Genomic DNA, 26,718 nt, shown 5'->3' with positions numbered 1-26,718 from the left:
GGAAGAGTGCATGAAAGAAGCTTTCATGGGCGTTCCTATAATCATAGCTGCCAAGTTATCCCTTTTTTTAAGGGATTTTCCCTTATGCTGAATAGGCTTCCTCGCGAGAAAAGGGAAAACTTGGCAGCTATGCCTATAATAAGAACTGATGACCACAAACCTGATCACATCAGAGAAAAGGTCCTCATTGGTCTCATCTAGCTTCCTAGCAGGTGAGTCACTGTTGTTTATTGGCAAGGACAGGCAAAGTTTAAGGGGGCTCATTGTGGGGCAAATGTATCTGTGGAGCCAATCCAGAGTTCCTGGTGGTGAGTTTGCACTGCACTACGCCAACTTCCCTCCTGGTAAACAACACTGACCCTGCTACTGGAAAGCTATCATAGTGATACCCATCACACACACACACACACACACAACCCTGACAAGCTATTTCTGGATGTAACGGAGAAATTGAGCTAGGTAACATCAGCATACTGCTGATGCCATACTCCAGATTTCCCAATGACTATTACAAATGTAAGGGGCTGACAAACACCCACCCAAAGCTGTTCTCTGGTACCAGTCTCAAAAAATGAGCGTTGAAGCACTGTAACACTGTGCCCCCAAATGGATCTTGCAGAGCCAATCCAGGTGGATACCAGGGTCAATGGTATCAAAAGCCAAGGAGAGCTCCATCAAGCGTTACAGGGTCAGAACAGCAACCAAGGCTGATTCAGTTCCTAAACCAGGCCTGAACCCAGTTTGTAGTGAGGTTAGGTAAGCCATTTCCTCCTTATGTGCCTGGAGCTGGGTCATCGTTTGCCAATATTAAGCTGTAAGTTATATTATAAAGTACATACTGTAGACTCGATAATACTTGTATGCATCATTTTGTTAGTTTGAATTCCGCTCAGGATGTGATAAACAGGTTCCACCCTACTCGTGTTATACAGTCTTAATTTATCCTAGCCCACCCATGTTTGTTTAATTGCAAGCAAATTTACTTTAGGAGAATTTGATTGATAACTTTCCTCCAAATTAGTTTTAGCTCTGGTACGGAGCCATGACAAAACACTTCAGCACTTTTCTCTAGCCTACAGAGGAAATGACTTGTTTGTGGTTGTTTATGGCTGCTTCATTGTGCTGTTTTAATTTGTATAATGTCACAAGACTGGCTGACTTAGGGCCCAAGTAGTACTGCAGAGGAGCACCAGGAAAGATTTACAAATAAACAAAAATAGTGGATGAACAATGAGAAAAATCAACCTGTTCCAAGAGAGCCTAGGAGGAATGAGAGCCAATGCCTGGAATATATTGCAAAAAAGATCTCTTGAATTGCAGAGATTGAGAAAACTGACAGGATAGATCTTCAAGAGGATTGAAAGGCCTAACTTTGGATATTATTCATTTATTTCTTATTTAAACACCACTTGATTGTAAAAACAAAACAAACAACAACAACAACAACAAACCTAAAAAGGAATAAAACAATAAAATTATAGAGGGGGGAGAGAAACTATTTAAAACATTCAAAATATTAAAATAAATGATAAACTAAAAAGGGTGTGGGAGGACCAGCTTTTATACTGCAAAGCCTTCTGGGAAAGTAAGGTGAACATTCACTTGGAACCCCATTAAATGTGGGCCAAACTACACAAAATCCGAACAAGCCTGGTTTGCCTTAGTTTGAATGATGACACCAGGTCCCATGCTTTAATTTCCCCTGGCAATGGATGGCAGCCAGCCATTCGCCCGGAATTGGGTTTTTCTAAGCCTGTTCCCTGATTCCAGCCATGAAGAAAGGCTGCATCCATTTATACAACCCTGTTTCTTCATCTGAAAGCTCCGACTTGGATCCTTGCTCTCATCAGAAAGGAATGGGGGGCTGGGATCAGGCACTGAGATAATATGAATGAGAGAGAGAGAAATACTTACTCTGTCACCTTTAAGGCCCATGTCACCTTTAAATCCAGGGAAACCATCTTCACCCTGATAAAGGGGGGAAAATGGCACATAATAGTGTATCTGGGTTTTTTTTTAATAAAAAATACAAATAGAATGACAGTTATTTAAGAATCTGAATGCATGCATGATTTTAATGCATATAGTAGCTGCACCTATTCTGCTGCAAGTCACAGCAATCTGCACTACTAAAAGTGGAGCATAACAAGCCAAATAATTTAGTACAGCGGCTTCTCTATCGGGGGGGGGGGGAGAGAGAGAACACATATTGCCACAGCTGAACTGAATTACTTTTCAGCTTTAAAAGGGAGAATGAATGCTTAAGGCAACAGACAAATTCATTTCTTAATTCATCAAGGAGCTCTTCATTATGACATTATTCTTTCTTTCTCATATGTTCAGTTTTAAAAAGAGGGGGGGCTCCCCCCACCATCAAATGCCTCATGTTCAAAAGTCAATTAGGATATGGTTTCAAAGACACCAGCTAGCGATTAAGGGTTGATTAACACAGCCATATATCCTCATGTGACAGTCATGTAGCGATGGTAGTGCAGTTAGGAATTGGGAGGTTCAGAAATTAAATTCCCTGCATGCAGAACTCTATGAGCCAATTTGAGATGAAGCCCGAGCTCCATAAATCTGATCTCAGCTCAGGATGAAGACACCCCGTCATCACCCCCTATTTCTACCTGTCACCTGACTTATAACCAGCATTCGCAGAAGAGGTTGAGATGGTGCCTTTGTGAAGCTCTGAGATGTTGTTAGTGTGTGTTCTGGGTATCAGCAGCCTTGGGAGATATTATTCCCAAAGGCTCCTGGCCTCCTTTGTAAGGATGTTCACAGTCTATAAAGTACACTTCTCAGAGTTCCTGAAATCTAGGATGCTGTTACAGATGTTCACTATCAAACCCTAGATATCAAGAAACCAGAGAAGGGATGAGGCATTGTTACAGGTTCAGGGTACCAGAGCTTGTGGGTGCAAAGGCATCCATAATTAGATTTAGTAAATCACCTGAAAAAGAGAGAGCTTCAGCCTGGGGCGGCGCACGTGCCCTGTGCCCAGGGGCAGGGCTTGTGTCACCCACAGGGCGGGGCAAGCTGGGCAGCACGCTCCGTGGGGCCTCCAAGGAGTCTACCTGCCTCCTCCCACTCAGCTGCCCTACAACTGAGGGGTGTGTGTGTGGCAGGCGGACTGTTTGGGGCAGGGCGGAGCCTGCAGGCACCCAAGCCACTGTACCACTCCCAGGGGAGACACATGGCTCAGGCGCGCTGTAGGCCCTGTGGTGAGTGCCACCTGGCATTTTGTCACCCCCCTCAGTGGTGACACCCAGGGTGGATCGCCTCCACCGCGCCCCCTTCCTCCGCCCCTGGACAGCTTTGCAATGTTAAAAAAAAAGACCAGTTTTTAAGCATGACAAAAGTGTTGATGGCCCATCAAAGAAAGATGCTTGTGTTTTTGAAATGGAGGTTGGCAGGGGAGTATGGGCACAAGAAAAAATGTGCCCCTGGAATCTTGCTACCACTTGGCAGAAATTGGGGGGTGGCATTAGGAAGAACTTCCTGACAGTAAGAGCTGTTCGACAGTGGAATTTGCTGCCAAGGAGTGTGGTGGAGTCTCCTTCTTTGGAGGTCTTTAAGCGGAGGCTTGACAGCCATCTGGCAGGGGGTTGGACTGGATGTCCCTTGTGGTCTCTTCCAACTATATAATTCTATGATTCTATGTAACAATATGGAAGTATTTAGGAACTTAAAGCAATACCGTACACAAAACTGGAAGTCAATTTTACACTTAGTAGCAGATTTTTAGGGAATGGGGAACACACCTGAGCACACCTGAGCAGATACGAAGCTGTTCGGGTGGGGAGGGGAAGATCCACGGCACTCATGGAATTTGTTCCACATGTGTTCAATGTTTAGTTAGCTACAGCCCAACAGAACCAGTGAGCCACATGGGGAACATTGGCTTCTCTATTCTGAGGGCTGCTCCATTCCCCACAGAGCTTTTTGGTAGCTGTACTGACAAAACAATCCCCACGCAAGAGGATGAGGCTCTGTAATACATTTGGCAGCATCTAGCAAGAAGGGAATAACGATTGCATAAGATGTGCACTGAGGCGTAGCTGACTCATTACTTACAAACCCCAAAGAGAGATGCTATATTTTAAAGTGCGGAATCTCTCTCTTAACAACTTCTGTTCCTTAGAAACGAAAAGAATGGGGAACCTTTTCTACGACACCTCAAATAGAAATCAAGCCACGGGGGTCAGATAAAATTGCTCCAAGGGGCTGCATCCAGCTTGAGTTACTGGTTAGATAAGGAATCGTTCCACGAAAGGTAAGTGCAAGCAGGTCTATGTCAGACACTATCTCTAAGCCGAACGAGCTTGTAGCAAAAAGGCTTGCAAAAATGTTTGCCTGCTTCTTCTGAGTGATTTATAAAGTGGAGTTATATGGTTTGCTGTCGTGTAAGAAGGTCCCAGATGAATGACTGGCAGTAAGTTGTTGTTAAGAAAACAGCACGAGTATTTTACCTCTCCAGTTTGTAGGAGCTGCCTATAGTCGGGAATGTCTTTATTTTCATTGTGAGCTGAAGACCAACCATATAGCTCAGTCAGTAGAGCATGGGATGCTGAATCTTAGGGTTGTGGGTTCGAATCCCATGTTAGGCAAAAAAATATTCCTGTATTGCAGGGGGTTGGACTATGTGACCCCCGTGGCCCCTTCCAACTCTATGATTCCATTATTCTGCGTAACATTTGGCAAGAAAATCGAAGAGCGGAATTCAACATTGCACTGTGAGAATCATATGATCATAGTACTGCAGAGTTGGAAGGGACCCTGAGGATCATCTAGTCCAACCCCTGCAATGCAAGAATATGCAGCTGTCCCATATGGGGATCAAACCTGCAACCTTGGCATTATCACCACCACATTCTAAGCAACTGAGCTATCCAGGCCTTTATAGTGAACGTCCCACCAGAGAAAACATTGCTACTTGCCAGACATAATTATGCCCCCCTGTCCTCCCCACATGCACCATTTTGGGGGTTCTCCTGATCCCTGCAGAGCAAATTTCAAGGAGCACTGGCAGGGAAGGGATAGGAGGAGGGAGGCCTTTTGCCAATGTAGGTTTCGAGTTAATACTATATTTTTCAATAAGGGTGTTAATTAAATAATTCCATCCTGCTCATCCTCCCAAAGGAGCCCAGGGTCACAAACAATGAAACAGCAAAACAATTTAACGAATACCTTAAAAAAAATCTGAAAGTATTTAAAAGTAATCAAATACCCTCACAGATATTTTGATCTGCCCTAGTCTTTTGCAGATTTATTCTGCTTCTACTTTTCATGATCATCACTGTAGCTATTTATATCGCACCATCAAAATACATGGTGCCTGATTTTCAATTAGATTTCCCATTAATGAGTCGAGTCCTTTTAGTACTAAAATATAAACGATAAAAACTAAGCACCATAAAGAGATTACCTTTTCACCTTTGCCACCTTTGAGACCGCGAACACCGTCGGCGCCCTGTTAGAAAACAGCAGGCAATGACAAAGTTACCAGATTGGTTAACGGGAAGAAAACCCACAGGTCTCATTGCGTTTATCAAATATAAGCAAAGGTATTATGCTTACCTTTACTCCACGGGGGCCGGGATACCCAATTGGACCTTGAGGACCTGGAGGCCCCTAAAAGATAATGAGGGATATCTAGATCATATTGCTTTTAAAAAATACACACACAGCTGTAGGTTAACACACATTTATCTCAAAGGTATTCAGGTTTATCTGAGCAGAAACATAACAATAAGTTCATAACTGACCCCTGTACCTGGGTATTTCTGTGGATTTGTTGGTGTGGTGAAATGGTGTCATCAAAAACATGGATTAAGGTATGTTTGTGAGTTATATGTGGATTTTTCTAACAAAATGTAAAATGAAGTGTTGCATGAGCTGGATAGCAATTATGGGCAAATCTGGATCTCATTTAATTTGTTCCTAGAAAGTCACATCAGAACCTTGTTGACTTTCTCTGCCCTAAGGGCGTCACCAAATGTCGCATACAGTGGTGCCTCGCTAGATGAATGCCCTGTAAGATGATTTTTTTTTCGCTTAACAAAGAGATTTTTCAAGCGGAGGTTGCCTCGCAAGATGAATTCATTTTGTGAAAAAATTGTCTAGCGAATCGCAGTTTCCCATAGGAATGCATTGAAATTCAATTAATGTGTTCCTATGGGCAAAAAATAAAAAAATAAATTCAATGCATTCCTATGGGATTCACTAGACGAGTTTTTCGTTATACGAATTGACCCGTGGAACGAATTAAATTAGTCTAGCGAGGCACCACAGTATAAGTATTTTATCTAGAGTGCAGTATTGGCTGACGTCACTGGGCAAAGCTGAAGAAGGTAGATCCATTTGTTGTTTGATGCTTACTGAACTGATCTCCCCAACCATTGCCCACAGATTTATTATTATTATTACTACTACTACTATTAATTATACCCCACTTTTCCCCCTGACAGGACTCAAGATGACCCATCCCCTCTTCCCAATCTCAAGAAATTATGAGCACTGTTTCATTTAAGAGACTAGGGAAGGAATTCAAGTTCATCACACTGTTACATACATATTATCAGTGTAAGGATTTCTGCCTGCCCAACAAAATGCTCCCCTCGCTCCCCCTCCCCCCCACTGCATGCTGTTCCAGGGATTCTTCACACACAAACACCCCAAACCAATCTGGAGGGTGAGGGAGAGGAGAAGGGAGAAAGCCCCTTTGTACTAGTGGTCATCCTTGTGTTGGCTTTCACTAGTGGGACCAAATAGCTGAATCTGGCTCAAAGCTATTGGTGTGCATTCAGGACAATATCCCCTCAGACACGAGTTTGGAATTATTTAGGGTAGTCAACCATTGGATTTAAAAACAGCGCTTGACAAAATGGGCAGAGGGAGTAAATAAATCAAAGGGGCACTCTAATCTCATCTAAACTCAATGCTTTGAGGCTGCCCTCCATAGATTGAGAGGTGACGAGCCACGTCAATTTCTTTAATGCATTGAAGGGAATCCAAGATAGCATTTATTTCCCACCTATCCATAGGTGCCATTGTGGAAATGGAGTTGCGAGTGGGGCAATACCTGTATGGATTGCGACCGAAATCTGTCCCCATTCACTGCGTTGTTAGCCAAGCTCCTAATGTACTTTATTTGGAAGATAGTCTGAGGGGAATTAGTGCATCTGAATGTGACGAGATGTGCCTTGACAACATGGATGCCGTGCCAGGTGAAGATTCAAAATCCTTCAGGTGGATCAATATGTAAGTCCTCAAACAGGCAGAGGGTGGTAGAAGCTTCGCTGGTCTGCTTAAACCTTGAACATTTCTCATAAATATCTTTTTAGAATGGCAAATTCACTCTAACTGCTTCATTATTTCATTTTCAGAACATTTCATTGGCAGAATTGGGAGGCTTAGGTTACTCTGATACACAGAGTATACAAAATATTCGATTCCTCACACACATTCCCTTTATTCTGAGCACTTTTGCTTCATACTTAAACACAAAGGAGCCTGTTGACAGAAGAGCAATCAATAAATGTCTGGTGGTGCATGCTGGAGGAAAAGTTTTTTAAGGGAAGGGGAGGGGGGAGCCACAGGTTTGCTTTGCAGCAAAAGCGACTTTACTTGGATTTCTAGAAATTCTCCTTGACTTCAATATGAGTTGGCAGGTGGAAGGAGTTGCCTGGAGAAAATACGCAAACCCCTTCCTTGGGTGGCAGTTTTATAAAAGAAGAAGTCTGATATTGATTTCTAATGTGTGGTTTAAATCCAGGATTATTTGGGCAGGGTGCTTTAAATGGATGGTGCACCCACAACGTCCAAGAAAGGAAGTGTGGAAATAGCAGATACCAAGGGGAGAGGAAGCTCACAATACAGTATGAATTCCATCTACCTGTGCCCAAAAAAATTCATACCTTTCTCAGCGGAGAAAGAAAAAAATATATGTTCAAAATCGGCACTCTAATCCCGATTTTCAGCGTGTCAGCATTTTGTTGTGATCTTTCCTTAAGGCATAATAATATGTTCATTCCATTCTAAATGTTACGAAAATTATCCACAGGCTCATGTCAAGAAAACACAAACATACCAAGGAACCTTTCTCTCCCGACTGTCCTTCTTTGCCTGGGTGACCCTATGGGCAAAAAATATATATCGGGGGAAAACACTTAGTTTGTGAACAATAACATCTCATTATACAGATTCCATTGAATTTATACTCTTCTACATATGTACAAATTCAGCCTTCTTCTCAAACTCTCCCATCAGCCCCGGGTATCATGGCCTATAATGCCAGATGATGCGAGCTGGAGTCTAAAAACATCTAGGGAACATTGCATTGGCTGTCCCTGCCCTGGAGCATTTCGAAAAGCCTATGGGAAATGAAGAGATTGATCTGATTACATTGGCAGTATTACGTCTCTTCAGTGCCTTTCCTTGAAATGATGAATCACTAGCTAGAGTAAAAGACTTTTTCCTTCTTCTGAAGCTGCTGTTTTGTTTTAGGTCCAAAGCACTCTAGGAAAATAATGCAAGGGCATGTAAACCACTCCAGAGTTTCCCCATTCAATGCATTTTCTCTGGAAGATGGGAATTGATTGTTTTTTATCTTGTCACCGAACATTACACTAAGCATGCCATTAAAGTTATGACACAACAAAATGAAAGCAAACAGTAATGGAAATATTTTATAGCATGTGGAAATCAATAGCCAAGAGGCTTCTTTTCCAGTTGGGCAAAATCCACATGTGGTTGAAGAGCGTAATAAATCTTTAGCTTCAGCGTCCTTATAGCCATCTTCAAAATATCAGAATAATTATTAGTTTTATGTGACTCAGACACTCACAGCTGCCTATGGATGCTTTCTCAGTTCAATCGGCTCCTTTCCTTTACTCTAATATATATTTCGCATCACCTCTCACGACCTTCAAATCCCCTCAAAATCTCCTTCAGCCCATAAAAGCAACAACAAAAGCACAGGTAACCTTCAGATTTAGGGTGCAACACTAAACACACTTACCTGGGAATACGTCCCATTGAATTTCAGAAGAGAAATGCATAGGAATGCACTGGTTAAGTTTTATGTTTACAGTCATACCTCGTGTTACATTTGCTTCACATTGTGGCTTTTCAGGTTATTAACGCAGCAACCCCGGAAGTGTTTACTTCCGGGTTCCCCCAGCGTGCATGTGCAGAAGCAATCTGCACGCACTCTATTTATGGAATTTTCGGACAGCACCCCAAAATGGATCGCGTTCGTAAGTAAGAACTTAATTCATTCCGGAGGTCCGTTCTTAACCTGAAACTGTTCTCAACCTGAGGTGCCACTTCAGCTAATGGGGCCTCCCGCTGTCGCTGCCGCAAGATTTCTGTTCTCATCCTGAAGCAAAGTTCTTAACCTGAGGTACTATTTCTGGGTTAGAGGAGTTTGTAACCTGAAGCGTTTGTAACCTGAAGCATTTGTAACCTGAGGTACCACTGTATTCAATTTATGCATTGCTTGCTACTAACAAAAAAGTCCCAAAGTGTGCTTTACAATCAGAGTTGAAAATACAACAAAAATCCCATAAATATTATTAAAAACAGACTGAACAATACAGTATCACATTAAATGCCGGGGGGGGGGGGAGGATTTGCCTGATACTGAAACGATGACAAAGTTGTCACCCAGGGAGAGCGGTCCATAAACTGTTGTTCTTCCTCCACAAGGAACTTTTGGAACTAGAGTTTCCTGAGGGGCTAGGAATCCATAGCAAAGAATTCTCAACACACCTAAACAGGGGTGGACTTTGGTAATATGGCTCCCTAAGCAAGGACAAAAATTGGTGCACCCCTGCCAAACATTTCTTGCTTTCACAAGTCCACTTGCTCCCTATTGGGCAGATAGTGCTGAGGTCTGGCACTGTTCTGCCCTTTGCAATCCTGTGGTGGTGCAATCCTGTGGTGGCACTGGGTGTGGGGTCTGGTTGGATAGTAGCCTGCCTGCAAACTGGCCAATCACAGGCAGGCTGCTGTGCAGGACCTCCCCCAGGCAATAAACAGGCATCCCCAAACTATGGCCCTCCAGATGTTTTGACCTACAACTCCCATGATCCCTAGCTAACAGGACCAGTGGTTGGGGAAGATGGGAATTGTAGTCCAAAACATCTGGAGGGCTGAAGTTTGGGGATGCCTGAAATAGAAGTTCTGCCCAGGCCTCTTCACCCAGAATTTGTTAAATCACCCTTTCCCCTCTCTCCTTCCGTCCTGCATGTGCTCTCAAGTGCGCTATTTTTTACCTCCTCAGCTCAACACTCTGTGCAAGGCAACAGTTCACACTGCCCTAAATCTGGTGCTGACTTAATGAACCAAAATGCCCAGGATTCTTTGGGAGAAGTAAAAAGGTAAAGGTAAAGGACCCCTGACAGTTAAGTCCAGTCACAGACAACTCTGGGGTTGCAGAGCTCATCTCGCTTTACAGGCCGAGGGAGCTGGTGTTTGTCCGCAGACAGTTTTTCCGGGTCATATGGCCAGCATGACTAAGCCGCTTCTGGCACAACGGAACACCAAAACCAGAGCAGTGCACAGAAATGCCATTTGCCTTCCCGCCACAGCGGTACCTATTTATCTACTTGCACTTTTTAGGGTGCTTTTGAACTGCTAGGTTGGCAAGAGCAATGGGAGCTCACCCCATTCGATCCGCCGACCATTCGAACCGCCGACCATTTGATCGGCAAGCCCAAGAGGCTCAGTGGTTTAGACACCTAAACTGGTGCATATTGCATTGTAGCACAGATATACCCTAAATAATTCTGGCATACCTGCGTGTCACACATATTATAAAGATGAAATGTTTTAAAGGAATAAACAAACAGCAGCCTCCATATCTATCCAATTTAATGACCGCTTTGTGTTTTATGAAGGTGCTTTGGCCCATGAGAATTTTTACTACATTGTATGTGCTTGTCAACCTTTAAAGGTGTCGAAAGACACTTCACTGTGATTGGCTCATTTTCCTCATTCCAATTTAACATTTCTCATGTTTCAGATCGTAACATGAAAGCAATCCAGAAAGTTAAAGCTACACCCTCTCCCTGCACCCTGCAATAAGAAATCTGGTGAACTAATTCTGCCAAGAGAGTTAAAATTCACATTTAATTGAAACGACAGCTCTATCCTAACAATTCCATCATGTTCATTTCCGACTGTTTGCATCTGTGCAAGAGAAAACAGGTTAGACACCTAAATACTTTCCCTTTCTTTCTTTCTTTTTTTTAAAATGAATCAGTATCACTGCAATTTCTTATCTGCTGTTTCAGTGGCTCCTTTCGAAAATTAAAGCCCTTGATGAGAAACATGAATCAAGTTCAAATAATAAAACTGGGTATGTTTTACAAGGTCTGCTCCAACTATCAGTGATGCAATTTCCTTGCTGAAATTCGGGAACATGGAACCGTGAAGTGATTTATATTTAAAAATAATTGAAATAAAAAATGGGCAAAACTTTATTCCACTTACGGGAGGGCCATCAGCACCCGCAAGTCCTGCAAGGCCAGGCTTGCCCGGAGGTCCCTGGAGAGAGATGAAAACACATTTTTGAGAAGGCAATCAACAGATAAGGCATCTCGAGCTTCAAATGTCTAAAAGCCAAAGAATTACTAATGAATGAAGCAGAAATGTGATCTGTAAGCAGGAAATGAGATAATACCCCAAAATTCAAACTGAGCAAAATGCAATCTGAATGCACCACCCAAGTAAAAGCCACCTTATTACATTTACTTTTATTTATTTATTCCAGAATTTGTATCCCATTATTCTTTTCCAAATGAAACGTTGAAACGCTGGTAAATGTCAGTGTTCACATTCCTGTGACTGTCTGAAAGCAGACATATATCCAGTCTTTAGATACCTATCAGTGAATGCAGAATATTTCATGTGTTTTTGTGTTCTCTCTGTGTCAGTTTGTTTGTGGGGTGAGTAGGAATTCCCTTTGCCAAGTGTAGCAGATACATCAAAGTGACTAACATTTAGTCTGAAAAACCATGCACATAAAATCTACAAATACTTAAGATAACAGGGGGGAAATAGTTGGGAAGCCTGAGAAAAAGTGCCATTCTGCGGAAAAAAATCATTTGCATTTGTCTGTGAAATGAATACAGCAAGGGGATCAGAAAGACCTCACTGAGAAGGACAGTCATCATCAACAACAATAGCAACTGTGCATGCAGATCTTAATATGTGGGAATACAGTGTAGGGGTGTATACATTTGCAATTGTGGATTACTCCAGTGACTCTGAAGTTAAAAGAAAGTAGAGTCTGGTCCACAAAGTTTGTGCTATAATATATTTGGTAGTCTTTAAGGTGCCACGGTGACTATTTGCTTTTGGAGTTGACCCAAGGTGATGTGCACCTAGCAATACCTGCAAATAAATTTGAGAGAATTGAAGAGTAATAGTCTAGCCAACTGATTAGATACACTTGTCCGTATGAAAGCTTTCCATGTTCCTGTTTTGGCACATGCTGGCAGTGCCTTTACGCTGGAGATCAGGTGCCCTTTTAAACACATTTAGGAAAGAAGAGAGAAAGAGCTGTTCTCTTCAAAAAGCCAGGTGAATTTTAACCATAGCTGCCAAGTTTTCCCTTTTCTCGCAAGGAAGCCTATTCAGCATAAGAGAAAATCCCTTAAAATAAGGGATAACTTGGCAGCTATGATTTTAACATGGTGAGCTAGGGAGCTTAGGGATGCCTGTGTCTACTGTCTATGGGTTTGATTCGCCCTTCAATGTATAAAAGAAACCTTATTCCGTGGGCCATTGGTAATTATCACAAGACAGAATGTAACTTTTGGAAATCAAATGTTCCCCCATACAGAGTGCCTGGCAAGAGCATGCATGCTAATAAAAAAAAACCCTCAGGAGACAGAGAAAAATGGTCCTTGAAATTAAAATGAGTGAATACATGAATGAAGGAATGGAGGTGCAAAAGACTGAGAGTGCATTCCTGAGGATATCTACTCAGAAGTGGGTCCCCTTTCAATACAATGGGGATTAATCCTCAGTAAGCATGAATATAGTTGCAGTCAGAATTAAGTATGTGCCTAGAAAATACTCTCAGCTGCAAAATTTCCATCTGTGTTATAAGAGAGAGTAACAGGAAAAGTAAAAATGCAGTGTCTAACAATAGATATTTTGGGCTACCTAATATTCTGCCACGTGTCCTTGCAAGTTTTATCTTCTGCAGTAACATACAAAAGCCAACAGGCTCTCAAATAATTTTTTTCTGCTCACACATTCATTTTGCAAAAATGTTCAGAACTGCCATAGCACAGATGCTAAAGCTAGAATGATATTATGACTTCTTGAAGGAGCGTCTCCACCCCCATCATTCAGCCCAGACACTGAGGTCCAGCGCCAAGGGCCTTCTGGCGGTTGCCTCACTGTGAGAAGCAGAGTTACAGGGAACCAGCAAGAGGGCCTTCTCTGTAGTGGCGCCCGCCCTGTGTACTTTTTTTTAAATCCGAGATTATTCCTAATCTGTATAAATTTGAAGGTACTACAGCCAGTTTAGAGAAAAATTCAGGAAGCTTTTGACAACTTAGCCAGTCATATCATCTTCTCTTCTTAACATTTGGGAGAGATTGTGGTTAAGACTTGTACCAAACCAAAGGCTTGCTCCTTCAGAATTCCTAGAAAGCTTTTGAAATGTGTTTTCTGAGATGTGAGAGACAAGTTTCAACCCTTCCCCACACTGAAGAAACCCACAGGGTGCCATCTAAGTTGTAATCAGTAGCCTTAGCCATGATACCGCCCCACACTATTTATAAATGAGTTATGAGACCTTATAGGGGGAGCAGTCACATTCAAGACTACAGTGGTACTTGGGTTGTCGAACTTAATCCATTCCAGGAGTCCATACTTGAAAACCAAGGCGTGGGTTTTGGTTGGCTGCAGGAGCTTCCTGAACTCAATCGGAAGCTGGGTTGGAAGTTCGGCTTCCGAAAAACGTTCACAAACTGAACACTTCCAGGTTTGTGGCATTTGGGAGCCGATTTGTTCAGTTACTAAGCCGTTCGAGATCCAAGGTATGATTGTGCTCGCAATTCCTATTGTACATAACCAAGGATAGTTAGCCAAATTCAGTGGTAACTCTTCAATGGGATGCTACTTACTTTTTCGCCAGGAACGCCAATTGGGCCTTGTGGACCTGGAAGCCCCTGTTAAAAAGAACACAGAGCATAAGGAATCAAAGGCAACAACTGGCATATTTTGCCGATTTAGATGATTCATTAGTTTTTTTTTCAACAAGTCCCCTCTAAAGAAAAAAGAACCAGAGGGTGCAGAAGTTGTTTTGAGAACGTTTACACTGGTAATGAACATGTAATATGATCCAGTTCAGAACCTTCTTGACAGGTGTGTCTGTTCTTGTTGGCATTCAGGAAGCTCTGAATGAGTCTTTTCTCTCTCTCTCTCTCCCTCTCTCCAAAGGATGAAGAGAGAAGTGTGTGCAAGTTTGTTGTAGTGTGTGTGTGTGTGTGTGTGTGTGTGTGTGTGTGTGTGTGTGTATTTTCAAGGTAGTTTATGAAAGCTCACAAGCAAGAATAAGCTCCCTGTAGCGAGGAAGTATATTGCTCTGTATGTTAACATTTTTTTAAAAGAAAAAAGTTTGCACATTATGGGTTGCTGAGCACTTACTTGTGGACCTGTGATTCCTTGTTGGCCAGGGGGTCCTGGTTCACCTTGAGGGCCCTGTACAGAGAGAAAATCTGAATTATGGGTAGAAACCTTTTTGATGTCATTGTAATTCCTCCACCACTTGATAAACTAGTGTATGTGACCTAATTTGACCTTTTGCATGCATTTTCCCTGATGACAACTAGAAAAGAGCATTCATGATCAGTCAATCATTCCATGTTCTCACTTGTACCCCCCCCCCCGATAAATTCACTGAAGCCTCATAGAGGATCATCTAAAGACTTGTACAGAGGACAAAATGAACTTTTTAGCCTGCCGTACTCAAGGAATACAAAATTAGGTTTAAGATACTTAAGATGCTAATGTGAGAACAAAGGACAATAGATCCAGAAATGACAATTTAATTGGTATTGTTTTATGTTTATTTATATTTTCTTGAATATTTAACTGTACAAAAATGCACACTGCCATGTTACCGTGTATAAAGTAGTGGTATAGAAACACCTTTAAAATGTTAGTTTAAAAAAACAGAACACATGGAAAGGGGTAGACTGAAGGTGACTTTTTGGGGGGGGGGACTCCCGACTCTTCTGAATGGAATAGTATGTGGGACCTAAAGGGGGAGGAGGGATGACCAAAAATGGCACACACAACTTCCATGAGTGGGAGCGGGATCCAGCCCAATTCATTTAGTTATTTATTGCAATGCCCCTTTGAAAATTTTATTGCTGTCCCCCTGATAGATAGATGATAGATAGATAGATAGATAGATATAGATAGATGATAGATAGATAGATAGATAGATAGATAGATGATAGATAGATAGATAGATCTACATACCAAGTTTCCTTTTGGTCCTTGTGGGCCATCAATACCTGCGATTCCCTACATGAAAGAAGAGAGCAAAACCAATACTTGTCACTGCCACATTTGTGGGGAAATTTGCAATGTAATCTACTGCATTTCTTTATGAACGACATACGGGTTGTCCTGGTGGACCGGGCGTTCCTCTTGGTCCCAGTAACCCTCGTGGACCCTGTGGAAGGAAAGATGTAGCTTAGTCTTTAGTTCACAAAGCAGATGGGAAGAAAAATATGGCAGAAAGAGGTCTCCAGAAAGGCCAATGACATAAAATGGTACTGTATGTTGTTTCATACCGCCAGTTCTTGAGTCAAATCAGAGTTCAGCTCACCTCTCTTTCCTGTCTCCCAGAGTAGAAAGACAGAACTTGGAATGGGAGGTAAAAGTATCCTGTTTCATCTCAGGTAGGATTCGGTCTTAGTAGCCTGTTCCCCCTGCTTTCCCCCTTATGGGACAATGTGCAAATGGCACAGGTGAAACAGGATGGTGCCCAAGTGCCCCACAGGGAGTTGTAATTTGGCTTCCCTTCATTTGGTGTACCTGAGGGCTTGGTAACCTGTGGCCCTCCAACCTGTGGGACTCCAACTCCCATCAGCCCCAGACAACATGGCCAATGGTCCAAACAGCATCTACAGGGCCACAGGCCCCCAACCCTGATGTACATTGACAACATACTGAATGTTTAAAATCATAGCCTTTTCAAGCTGTTTCGATTTCCCACCTGTGTTTCAAGAGCCAATTCCCATCTGTGTTTCAAGAGCCAATTCCATTTCTAACTGGAATGATAGCTAACAGTGGTGCTTACGTGACCTGGGAGATACATTTCCAAAGACAAAATGGGTAGCTTCCATTGAAATTCAAGGGGATAAAAGACTGTATGTTTCTGATCCATGAGCAGTAAGGCCGACTATTTTTCTGGAGTCAATCTCTGCGCAGCCTTGGACTATGAGGCTCTGGTCAAGTCACTCCTCTTATTATTTCCTTTTCCTAGTGGAAGTTACATGCACAATGTTACATCATCCATAAATTGCCCCGCACGATAAAAATCTTAACAATGGGAGGACTTAAATTTATACATGTCTGTGAAACTCCAGAATCAGGACAAATGAGTGTTTTGTTGGTAGCGAAGCAAAAATGTCACTGTTGGTAGAACAATTTTTACAGACAAAGGCAGTTGTGGGCTGCATTTGTCCCTGGGGTATACTTCATTTAGAAATGGTCTCCAAAGCAGAGAATAGCTTTACAGGGGCCAATAGATTAACAAAGGAGAACTTCTTGCAGACTACACACGGCAAGTACTGAACAATAAGAAAGCTTTGCTTACAGCTTCACCTGGGAGACCTCTTGGTCCAATTTCGCCATCTTCTCCCTGTTATCAGAACAAAATCAAAGGCTCAGTGTGTGGAATAAGCACTTTCTTTAAATTTTACTGTGCATGCTAAAAGAATCCAGAGAGCAAAAAACCACGAGTAACATACTCTCATTCCATCTTCACCGGGAGAACCAGGAGAACCTTGTGGCCCACGATCTCCCTGGAGATAAGAGAAACCATGTTAAAGTCACATGTTAAAGTATATTTATATATACCCCCACCTTTTCCCCTGACAGGACTCAAGGCAGATTACAGCTAGAAGTTAGAACTGTTAAAAACATAGAAAAGCAAAAATTAAAAAATGCAATCAAGCATGGATAGAATTAAAGCTGCACACACATATAAAATATATATTAAAACCACACCAATAATGGCAAATAAAAACAGCACAGCACTAGCCCTTTCATCCAAAGCTGTCGGTATTGTTATATTTACTTGTGGGAAAGCTATGGTGGTCTGCTGATGCGTATATAATAAGAAAGTGAGCTCCATGCAAACACTGGAGTTTCACCCCAACATGTCACCACACATCTGCACCGAACAGATACAAATTTCTATATCGCTCTTTACAGAAGCTTCCATTCAAGATTGGGATTTTAAATGTGGGCCACAATCCAGCATGGAGCTAGCCCATTGAAATAAGGATTCCTCACTCTTCATTGTGGTTTCTGCTGTTCAGATTTGTTATCAGCAAAGGAGAATGTTGAAAAGACTGCATAATCTTGCCCTGCTTGCTGGCCGTTTTCATGGGTGGCCAGAAATGTGAGAAATTCTCTGTATGAGAAGCATTTTCCTGGATATATTAAAGCTGATTTACATAGAGACCCATCAGCTTCACCTGACATCATCTGATTCAAACACAATGTTGTGCTGGCAAGGTGTTGCGGAGCTTCTTCCTGTGTTGGAGAGCAGATGAGAAGGTCATCCAGGTAAGGATAGATGTGGATGCCCGGGAGGCTAAGGTGAACCTCCAGGGCAATCATGATATTGGTCAATAGCTGGGGGGGGGCAGGCCAGGTCAAGTGGGAGGGCCTTGTATTGAAAGTAGTCATGTCCTGAGGAAGGAGATAATTGATCCCTTGTTAAAAAACCTACCAGGCCGCTCAACAGAAACGCTTACTAGATACCTACTAGCGGATTTTAACCCAGAGTGCACTAAGAATGTAGCTAAATTCTGTTACTACGTGTCAAGACTAAGACACGCCGTGACATCAATCAATAACAATGATAAAGCCGCCTATTAATTCTCAGCCAATAGTTAAAGGGAACTATCCCTCATTAAATTTTAACCCAATTTTAACTTAAAATAGGATTTTGAAACAGTATTACTCAAAGATGATACTCAAGAACTATCTATTTTATGTATTATTGGTTTTCTTTTTCTTTTCTTTTTTTGCTGGTCTATGACCGTAATAAAGATATTATTATTATTTAGTAGTCATGTCCTACTTCAAATCTGATATATTTGCAGTGGGTGAGAATAATATGGAAGTTTGAGTCCTGGAGGTTGACTGATGTGAGGAAGTCATTGTGGTGAACCAGCTCCCTGGCGAAGTGAGGAGACTCCATCCTGAACTTTTTGTCGACTACCCATTGACTCGGGAATTTGAGGTCCAGGACTGCTCTCCAGGAAGGCCATTCCTTCTTCAACACCACAAATAATATAGAGTATTATTTGCCATACAAAGACTCTTCAGTTTGGTGGCTGCCATGTTGAGCAGGGGTTGGACGCACTGCCACAAAATGTGCTGCTTGGTGAGGCAGGTGAAGATCAGGGAGGGTACAAATCTGTGTGGAGGTGGAGGTGGTTATATCCAGCACCCCTGGGAGATGGTAGCGAGGATCCAGTGGTCTTTCATTTTCTCTTGCCAAGAGCCGAAGGAGGACTTGCAACCTGACACCCACTTGTTGAATGTTGCTGTCATTTGGGCTGTTGGAGGATGTTCTAGGGAGGGTCCCGATTTCTTGCAATGCTGGGATTTGAGGAGTAGCAAACCTTGTTCAAGGAGCACTTTGTTTTGTACTCCCAGTATCTGCTCCGGGGGCAGCAATTCCGAAAAGGCTGGTTAGATGAATAAGGAGAGTAGCAGCACAAGCAATGTTTCCCATCCTTCGGGGTAACCAATACCTTTCTCTTCTCCTTTGATTCGGTGAGGATATCTTCACCAAATAGTTTGCTGCAGTGGGGCCTTGAAGAAGCCATACCGCTGGAAAGCAGTCACTTGGGAAGGGATAGGTGTATATATAGCTAAATTGGAGGGGACAGAGAAGCCAAGCTCTGGAAGATGGAAAGTAGGGCGAAAAGCTGCCGCTCCAAGGGGAGAGAGGCTTCAGAGAGGGAAAGGGAGAGAGAGGAGACTAAACAGCAGGGACGAATGGGACAAAAAATAGTCTGAAAAGATGAGAGAGTGGGAGCCAAGAGCGACATGACTGCTTTGTTCAGGCAAGAGCCAAAATACTGATTGGGAACTTCCCACTTCCCAAAGACTTTCTTCTCCTGCCTCATTATCAGGGTGTAGCCAGAGCCCTAACTCAGTGACTCTGTGATGCCAGCTGGAAATTGGACTGTGGCCATTGTGGACCCCGATTTCAAAAATATGTCTATAAGAGTGTATTCATGGATGTCCTCCTACCAGCTCCCTTACTAAGGAAATATAACTAGTGTATAAAACCATTTAGTTCCTACTTCCCAGCCCCACCTTTTATCCTGTTCAATTCAGAGTTAAACCCTCTGCCAAGCATTATATTGCGAATGGATCTTGAATTCAGAGTTTGAGGCAGGACACTTGATTTCAACTGAACTGCAATCTATGTGTTCTATTATGAAACAATGGCTGTCATTCTGTTTGCATTTGAAATGCTCTGGTTTAAAAATAACTGTATCACGAATCGAGAGGAATGTGTCAGAAGTCCTTACTGCAAGGTATTATTAGTGTTAATGGTTCCATATTTGTATAATAAACATGTCAGCAATATCCAAGGCTTTGAGAAAGAGAAAGTGAGGTAAAGTTGCTTTCATCTTACACCTAAAGGTCACAAAAATATTAACTCAGCCACACCACAGATTCCTCCCCCCCCCCAAAGACATTTTGGAAAGGTTTACTGAGCCATAGAGTAGCACATGCCATATGTACAACTAGTGCTGAATTCACAGTGCCCTCTGCTGGTCACCCACATTGTTGATTTTATCTTAAAAATGCATATTTCTCAACCCCCGAATTTTCTGTATTTCATGTACCCCATATTTGAGGGTCACTGAAACATAAAGTTTTCATTGCTAAACGTTTAACACATTGGTATGGAGAATGATATTGAGAATCTCTAGCACCGTCTATAAAGCAAAACACACTTAAGCTACAACACTTTTTCTCTTTTACTAATATTGTGCCAAATAGAAAACACAATGTCCAATTTTTCATCCTGAAAAGGCACACTCTTTTGTGAGAGGATAATGGTTTTCCAGATACAAAATGCTCCTTGTTAAAATAAAATAAAAATGATTTTCTTTGAATGTGTGACTTCCCACCATGCACTGCTCTTCATCCTCCTCTGGGATCATGCATCATGCATCATCTAATCATGAAAATTCACACTCTGAAAATTCACAAGGACTATATCTTTTGATAGTTTTCCATCAAGAACTTGACACAGGGAGTAGTGGATCATATCACTTTATCAGTTAACATAGTGATATGTATCTACTTGGCCAGTAAGGTGTGACTTAGGTTTGGCCTATTTTTGCTCACAGAAAATACTGTGCAGTGGAGCATTAGGCCAGAACTATTTTGAGATGAGTGTGAAATGTAGAATCATAGAATCATAGAGTTGGAAGAGACCACAAGGGCCATCCAGTCCAACCCCCTGCCAAGCAGGAAACACCATCAAAGCATTCCTGACAGATGGCTGTGAAGCCTCCGCTTAAAGACCTCCAAAGAAGGAGACTCTACCACTCCTTGGCAGCAAATTCCATGTATCTCAAAGGTAGAAATTTGACAGCAATAATGAAAGCAAATTTAAAAGTGGGTAAGTACTTTTGGAGCAATTTTAACCACATAGGTATGCCATTCTTATTCCACCATGCTATTTTGTCCTGGGGGGGGGGGGGGGAACCAAATTTTAGGAATGAAGCCCTGTGTGCCAAATTATCAGGTACACCCGAGAGTTGAACTGGGAAATTCATAGTGTCCACCCCAGGCTAGTAAGCCGCATATACTTTCAGTCTTAGAGCTCCCTTCAGTCAAATAAATAGGGGTATGCAATATCAGCCCCTGTGATTGGCAGGCCGTATGGCGCTTCTGGATTGGCTAAGATGCGAACCAGTGCTGGAAGGAAGCCCTTCTGTATTTGCCTAGTCAACAGAACAGTGCTTTCTTCTTGTTTTTCTTCAAACTCCAGGTTCCACTTCGGGCTGTTGACTTCAGGTTGTAGACAATTTGGCTATTAGTGACTTCCCTTAAGCATAAATTCTAGTCTGGCTAGCAGGAAGCATGCCAAGACAGTCATGCAGAAAGCATCAATGGCCTGCAGTCCTATACATACCTGGGCATTGAATTCAATGGGCTTTGTGCCAGAGTAGGATGGCATTGGAAAAGTATCGGGTGCGGAAAAAATGGCAATTGCTTTGGACAATAGTTTCAGGCGAAATTTTAGTATGCCCACATTCTTACAGTCTTTCGGATAAATGTGCATCTTTTCTTACCCTGTGACCTTTTTCACCAGGTAGACCAGGAAGGCCATCAAAACCTCTGTCACCCTAGTGGAGAAAACAAATAAGAGTTTTAGAAATTTGCTCTTGCATTTTGTAATGGCCTTGACATAAAAGGGGGTGGGATTCCACTGCAAATCTATCTAATTGTTGAAAACAGTTGCCTTAAAGTTGGACGTTGGCTTGAAGATGCATGCATACCCCTGGAATCTAAACTTGATATATAGAACTGAGGGTCTACACTATCCTCAATAGATGCAGATATCCTATTTGAGAGCGCTGTCCATTTCATCTGATTTCATTGTCACATGTTGTGTGTGGGAAGCAATACATAGGAATGCATCCAATTACTTGTGCAATGGGACGTTCCCTCTTCTCCTGTGACTGCATGCACCTCTCGCCCTGCTGTCCTTCAGAGTGTTTTTTTTGGGGGGGGAGAACAAATTTAGGGGGCATGTGGGAGGAGGGCAGAAAGCCCCGCTGCACACGCGAATATCCTTGCACTGACACGATGCTTACTTAGCACTGCATTGGATACAAGCCACTGAAGCAAACAAAATAGCTCTTTAACATCAACTAAGACAAGCCATTTAGGATACTATTTATCCCCATGGGGGCACAATGCTGTTCATGGGAAGGGAACAGCCTGGGGCTTAATGGAGACTATTTCTCTCCTTTGGGTGAGTGCCTACGACTGTATGTATGCTACAGTGAGCCAGTTGTTACTCTCATGAAAGACTCATGTGTGTTGGCAACATTTTAATTCCTGTCATGAGCATGAATGACTCATGACCTAGGGCTATGGTGTGAGAGAGCTTGGCAGAGCATGAGACTCATAATCTCACAGTCGTGGGTTCAAGCCCCACATTGGGCGAAAGATTCGTGGATTGCAGGGGGTTGGACAAAATGACCCTTGTGGTCCCTTTCAACTCTACAAGTCTGTGAATTTGTGATTATATGGGCCTGTCCTTTAACTTTTGAAATGTGCCACACTCCCAAGGACCACCCAAGGAATGGAAGGGACCAAAGAGTATACACAATGGAGCCTCTATACCAGGCATCCCCAAACTGCGGCCCTCCAGATGTCTTGGCCTACAACTCCCATGATCCCTAGCTAACAGGACCAGTGGTCAGGAAACATGGGAATTGTAGTCCAAAACTTCTGGAGGGCCGAAGTTTGGGGATGCCTGCTTTATACCATGGGTAGGAAGACTAAAGCCCGGGGGCTGGATCTGGCCAAATCGCCTTCTAAATCTGGCCCGTGGATGGTCCAGGAATCAGTAGAATGTGTCCTTTTATTTACAATGCATCTCTACATTCCCCATGTTCCCTGACTGTTGGTGACTGAGAATGATGGGAATTGTACTACTACTAATAATAATAATGGGTGAGGAGGAGACATTGTCCCATCCAAAGATAGAAGCTTTCTGACTGCCTTAAACTTGATTCAAATTTCAAACGCATGAGAAACACATTCAATTATGGTGAGCATGGCTGAACCTGTCTAGCAACAGCCTCTTTGCGCAAGGAAATGTTATAAAGCAAAGCCCATCCATGCCACCCCCACAAGTTGCAGCTCTGACTAGTGTTGTGTGAAGGAGCACCCCAAGGCTACCAACGTAAATGCCCATAGTCCTTTCTGTTGCACCAGTGGGTGTAAAAGTGTGGAAGCAGCTACTTAAACATCTCAATGCGATCCGTGAATTGTCATTCGTCGTTCCAAAAAAGCAAAAGTCTGCCAGATTTGACCCCCATTTGTAAGTTTTCAATGAAGGCATTTAGCAGGGGTACAACCCTGGAGAAAATGCATCCAAAAATTGTTTTGAATGTATACTGACTCACCTTGGAACCAGGTTCCCCTGGCATCCCTCTGGCTCCATCTGCACCTGGACGACCCTGAAACGTTTTTGCAAAAGGCAGAAGTTTAATACCAAACGCGAAGTGTCAAGAGTTAATTTGCTGTCATTCTGGGATTCAGCGCTACTTCCTTTCCCCAAATGCGAGCTGCCTCAAAGCACTCAATACCTACCCTTTTGCCAGGTTTTCCAGGCAAGCCAGCTGGACCTTGAATACCCCGAGGACCCTGAAAGAAAGACATATTCACTATAAGCACTCAAGATAAATCACAAGCACCATGAAGGCTTTATGATTAATTACCATCCACCTCAAATCGAGGCCCTAATGTATAGTCCCTCTGACATGTATTAGAAGGCCACTGAAGGAAAACAATCATTTTATTTTATTTTATTTTATTAAAAAATATCAATTTCTAGTAAAAGAAAATAAGAAGGAATAATTTATAAAAAATCCTTCCAGTAATAACTATCTATAAAATATTTGGCTGAAGGTGTGGCAGGATTTATAATTTGTTTTCAGGGCTAAAAACCTGTACAGCGGGATTCTTTGAAATTGCATAACAGTGAGCAGCAGGGCCAAGTTGCACCCAACATGATATCACACGCGTGCCACCGTCCCCACCAAGCTGTCCAGGCCGGCTCGGACCGCCATCCCCTACCCACCAACCGCCAGCCGCCTTCCTTTTCCGTGGGGTGAAGCTGCTTCACACTGTGCGTCCCTGGAGAACCTCAAAAAGATGTAGCAGGGCCAAGCATCTTCATCGCAGTGTGTCCTTTTGAGGATTGGCACAGAATTTGGTGGGGAGGAAACCTTCCATAAAATATTGGGGGGGGCTGCCCCCCACAGGCCCCATAGATGACGCCCCTGAGCGTGAGAGCCAGCTTTGGAGTTCCTAATCCACAATGATGTAGCTTAGGATCAGGTTCTATGAGCTGGTATGTCGAAGCAGCTGGCATGTCGAACTCAGTGCTACGGTCATGGGGCAATCAAACTTCAGCACGTAGCTATGACAACCATGGAGGGAAGAATGGATGGTGGTGTTTTGGGGTATTGTAATCATGGCCAAATTGATCTCATATACCTAAAGCAAGTGGCAGACTCCACAAAATCTGAATTTGAGGAATCTGTCACCTGTAGTTTCATTTCCAATTGCACTCTATACCTAGAAATAGACAAATCAGCTTATTACTGCCCTGTGTCATCAGTTCTGTCCCATCTTTTGCAGGTTTATTTTTTTTTAATGCACCAAAACAGGAACCCTCACATTTAAATTGATTGCATTTTGTACGCATTTTACATACAGCCTTCTCCCGAAATATACACCTTCGTATGCATTTTCCTATAAAAATAATAATTTTCTGTGCACATTTTCTTTAAAAAATCTGAAGCTACATTGAAAAATTTAGAAGCTGAGCAAGCGATAACTGTGTTCCGATCTGCATTTAAGATTAGCCTGGTTCATTTCAAGATGTGGAGGGAAAAGATTTATCTTCCATCTCTAATCTGACCCATGTCTAGGCACCCATCTCTTACTCTTGCTTGGCAGAACCTCAGTTTATAAAACAGAATTCCTGTTTTAATAGTGGCATTTAGTCTTCTCAGTGTGGTATTTCATAAGATCACAGCCTGAGGTTATGTGACAGCAAAAGAGAGAGACTCTTCATAGGAATACAGAAAGCATTTACTATATTCCACACCCAAAAGAAACATTCCACATTTACTCTTGTGGATAAGCGTCCCAAGCAAGTCATACATTTGCAAAAGTAATAACAAGCCCACAAAGGGGTTAAGAAGAGCAATAGTACAGGACAATGGAAAATAGGCCGGCACGAACTTTACTAGCTAGCTGGTGCTTTGAATGGGGAGCAAAAACTGTGATGGTAGGTAATGTTAGTATTCAGGAAGGCATGAATCGGTGCAATGGGGTGGGGAGGTGGAAAGATCTCACATCTTTAATTATCCGAGACCAAAGTAACATGAACTGTCTGTTGATTGAGATAAATGCCTGTAGTAAACATGTACTAGACAAACAAGGCTTTGAAATGTTGGCCTTAAAGGACAATTCCCTCAACTATTGGGCTCAGAGTAGCCACCTCAAATTGCTGCCGCCACCGCCGCCACCCTCTAGAGCAGGGCTTTTTGCAGGCCACTGCAAATTTATGGGGGGAGGAAGAGAAATGGTGGGCTGGTTGGTAACGTAGTCTTACCTGAGGACCTGGGTCTCCACCGTCACCTTTGGCTCCTGAACCACCAGGACCACCCTGTATGACAAAATCAAAGCACTGTTTCAGCTTAACCTGTCACATTTTAGAAGCCAGAAAAGTATTGCTTTTGCACGGCTGACCACAATGGTTTGGGACACCTTTGCACAAATAATTAAAGTGCTAACAGCCAAATGAGGTTATGGTCCTAAAGCTAAAGCAAGTAGCATCCAAAACCTAAGGCTAGCTCTGCCAGCAAGCATCTATGTTGAGAGTGCTGTTCTATTTTATTTGAATAGGACTTTATAAGTACACCTTGAATTTGGTTCAATATTGAAATGCTTTAAGAATTGGTGTTATATGCCCCCAGTAGGCTGCCCCTCTTGGCAACCTAAAGGCCACATTTTGCACCAGCTACAGCTTCCAAACTGACCATTACTGCATAATAGTAAGCCAGCAAACAGGTCCTGTGATCAGTCTATCACTGCCAATGAAAGCTATTGCTAGTGAATCAACTGCGGCTTGCAAAATGCATTCCTTGCCATAGACGCCACTTGCACCTCCAGAAACAGTGCTGGATTTAACAGCAACCTCACATTATGCACCTGATCCTTTTGAGCGAGTGCAGAAAAAGGCTACCTACACTAGTGGCCAAAATTGTGGAAACCTTTTGGGGAAAGTGTATTTCTGCGATCTTGTGGCTCATAACACCTGATTGGCTCGCTAAACACTCATGCTCAGTGGCTACATTCAAATGAAGGAAAGCCACTGCATATCAAACTAAGCAAGTTGTGCTTCCTTTTTCTGGTTATTTGGCTGTAACTTTTGATAGAATAAAGATAATTGAACAAACTTTGTTGCATTACATTCTTCATTAAATTATCTTTCCACTGATATATAATTTTATGGCATGACTCCCCAAAAGTGCTGTTACGAGCAATCAAACCTCAAAATTACACTTTCCTCAAAAGGTTTCCACAGTTGTGGCCACTAGTGTGACTTGTTCCTGGACCTAGAAACAAACCATTTGCAAAATCTTTGTCTTGTCA

At 42.6% G+C, this 26,718-nt stretch overlaps 1 protein-coding gene across 2 annotated transcripts in view; it reads right to left on the bottom strand.

The window, feature by feature from the left end:
• COL11A1 (collagen type XI alpha 1 chain) overlaps nt 1-26,718 on the bottom strand; it is a 248,703-nt gene that overhangs the window by 107,722 nt on the left and 114,263 nt on the right. For both annotated transcript variants that reach the window (XM_035122972.3, XM_035122973.3), the window contains 15 exons: nt 25,676-25,729; nt 23,641-23,694; nt 23,454-23,507; nt 21,606-21,659; nt 17,013-17,066; nt 16,859-16,903; nt 15,656-15,709; nt 15,514-15,558; nt 14,674-14,727; nt 14,151-14,195; nt 11,500-11,553; nt 8,093-8,137; nt 5,581-5,634; nt 5,429-5,473; nt 1,915-1,968 (listed from right to left, as the gene is read on the bottom strand). In XM_035122972.3, the coding sequence (XP_034978863.3) occupies nt 1,915-1,968; nt 5,429-5,473; nt 5,581-5,634; nt 8,093-8,137; nt 11,500-11,553; nt 14,151-14,195; nt 14,674-14,727; nt 15,514-15,558; nt 15,656-15,709; nt 16,859-16,903; nt 17,013-17,066; nt 21,606-21,659; nt 23,454-23,507; nt 23,641-23,694; nt 25,676-25,729 (765 nt within the window). The remainder of the gene's footprint in view (nt 1-1,914; nt 1,969-5,428; nt 5,474-5,580; nt 5,635-8,092; nt 8,138-11,499; nt 11,554-14,150; nt 14,196-14,673; nt 14,728-15,513; nt 15,559-15,655; nt 15,710-16,858; nt 16,904-17,012; nt 17,067-21,605; nt 21,660-23,453; nt 23,508-23,640; nt 23,695-25,675; nt 25,730-26,718) is intronic.

This window comes from Zootoca vivipara, chromosome 7 (genome assembly GCF_965207765.1).
Source record: "Zootoca vivipara chromosome 7, rZooViv2.hap1.1, whole genome shotgun sequence".
Lineage (NCBI taxonomy): Eukaryota > Metazoa > Chordata > Lepidosauria > Squamata > Lacertidae > Zootoca > Zootoca vivipara.
This window is presented reverse-complemented; position numbering and strand designations above follow the sequence as displayed.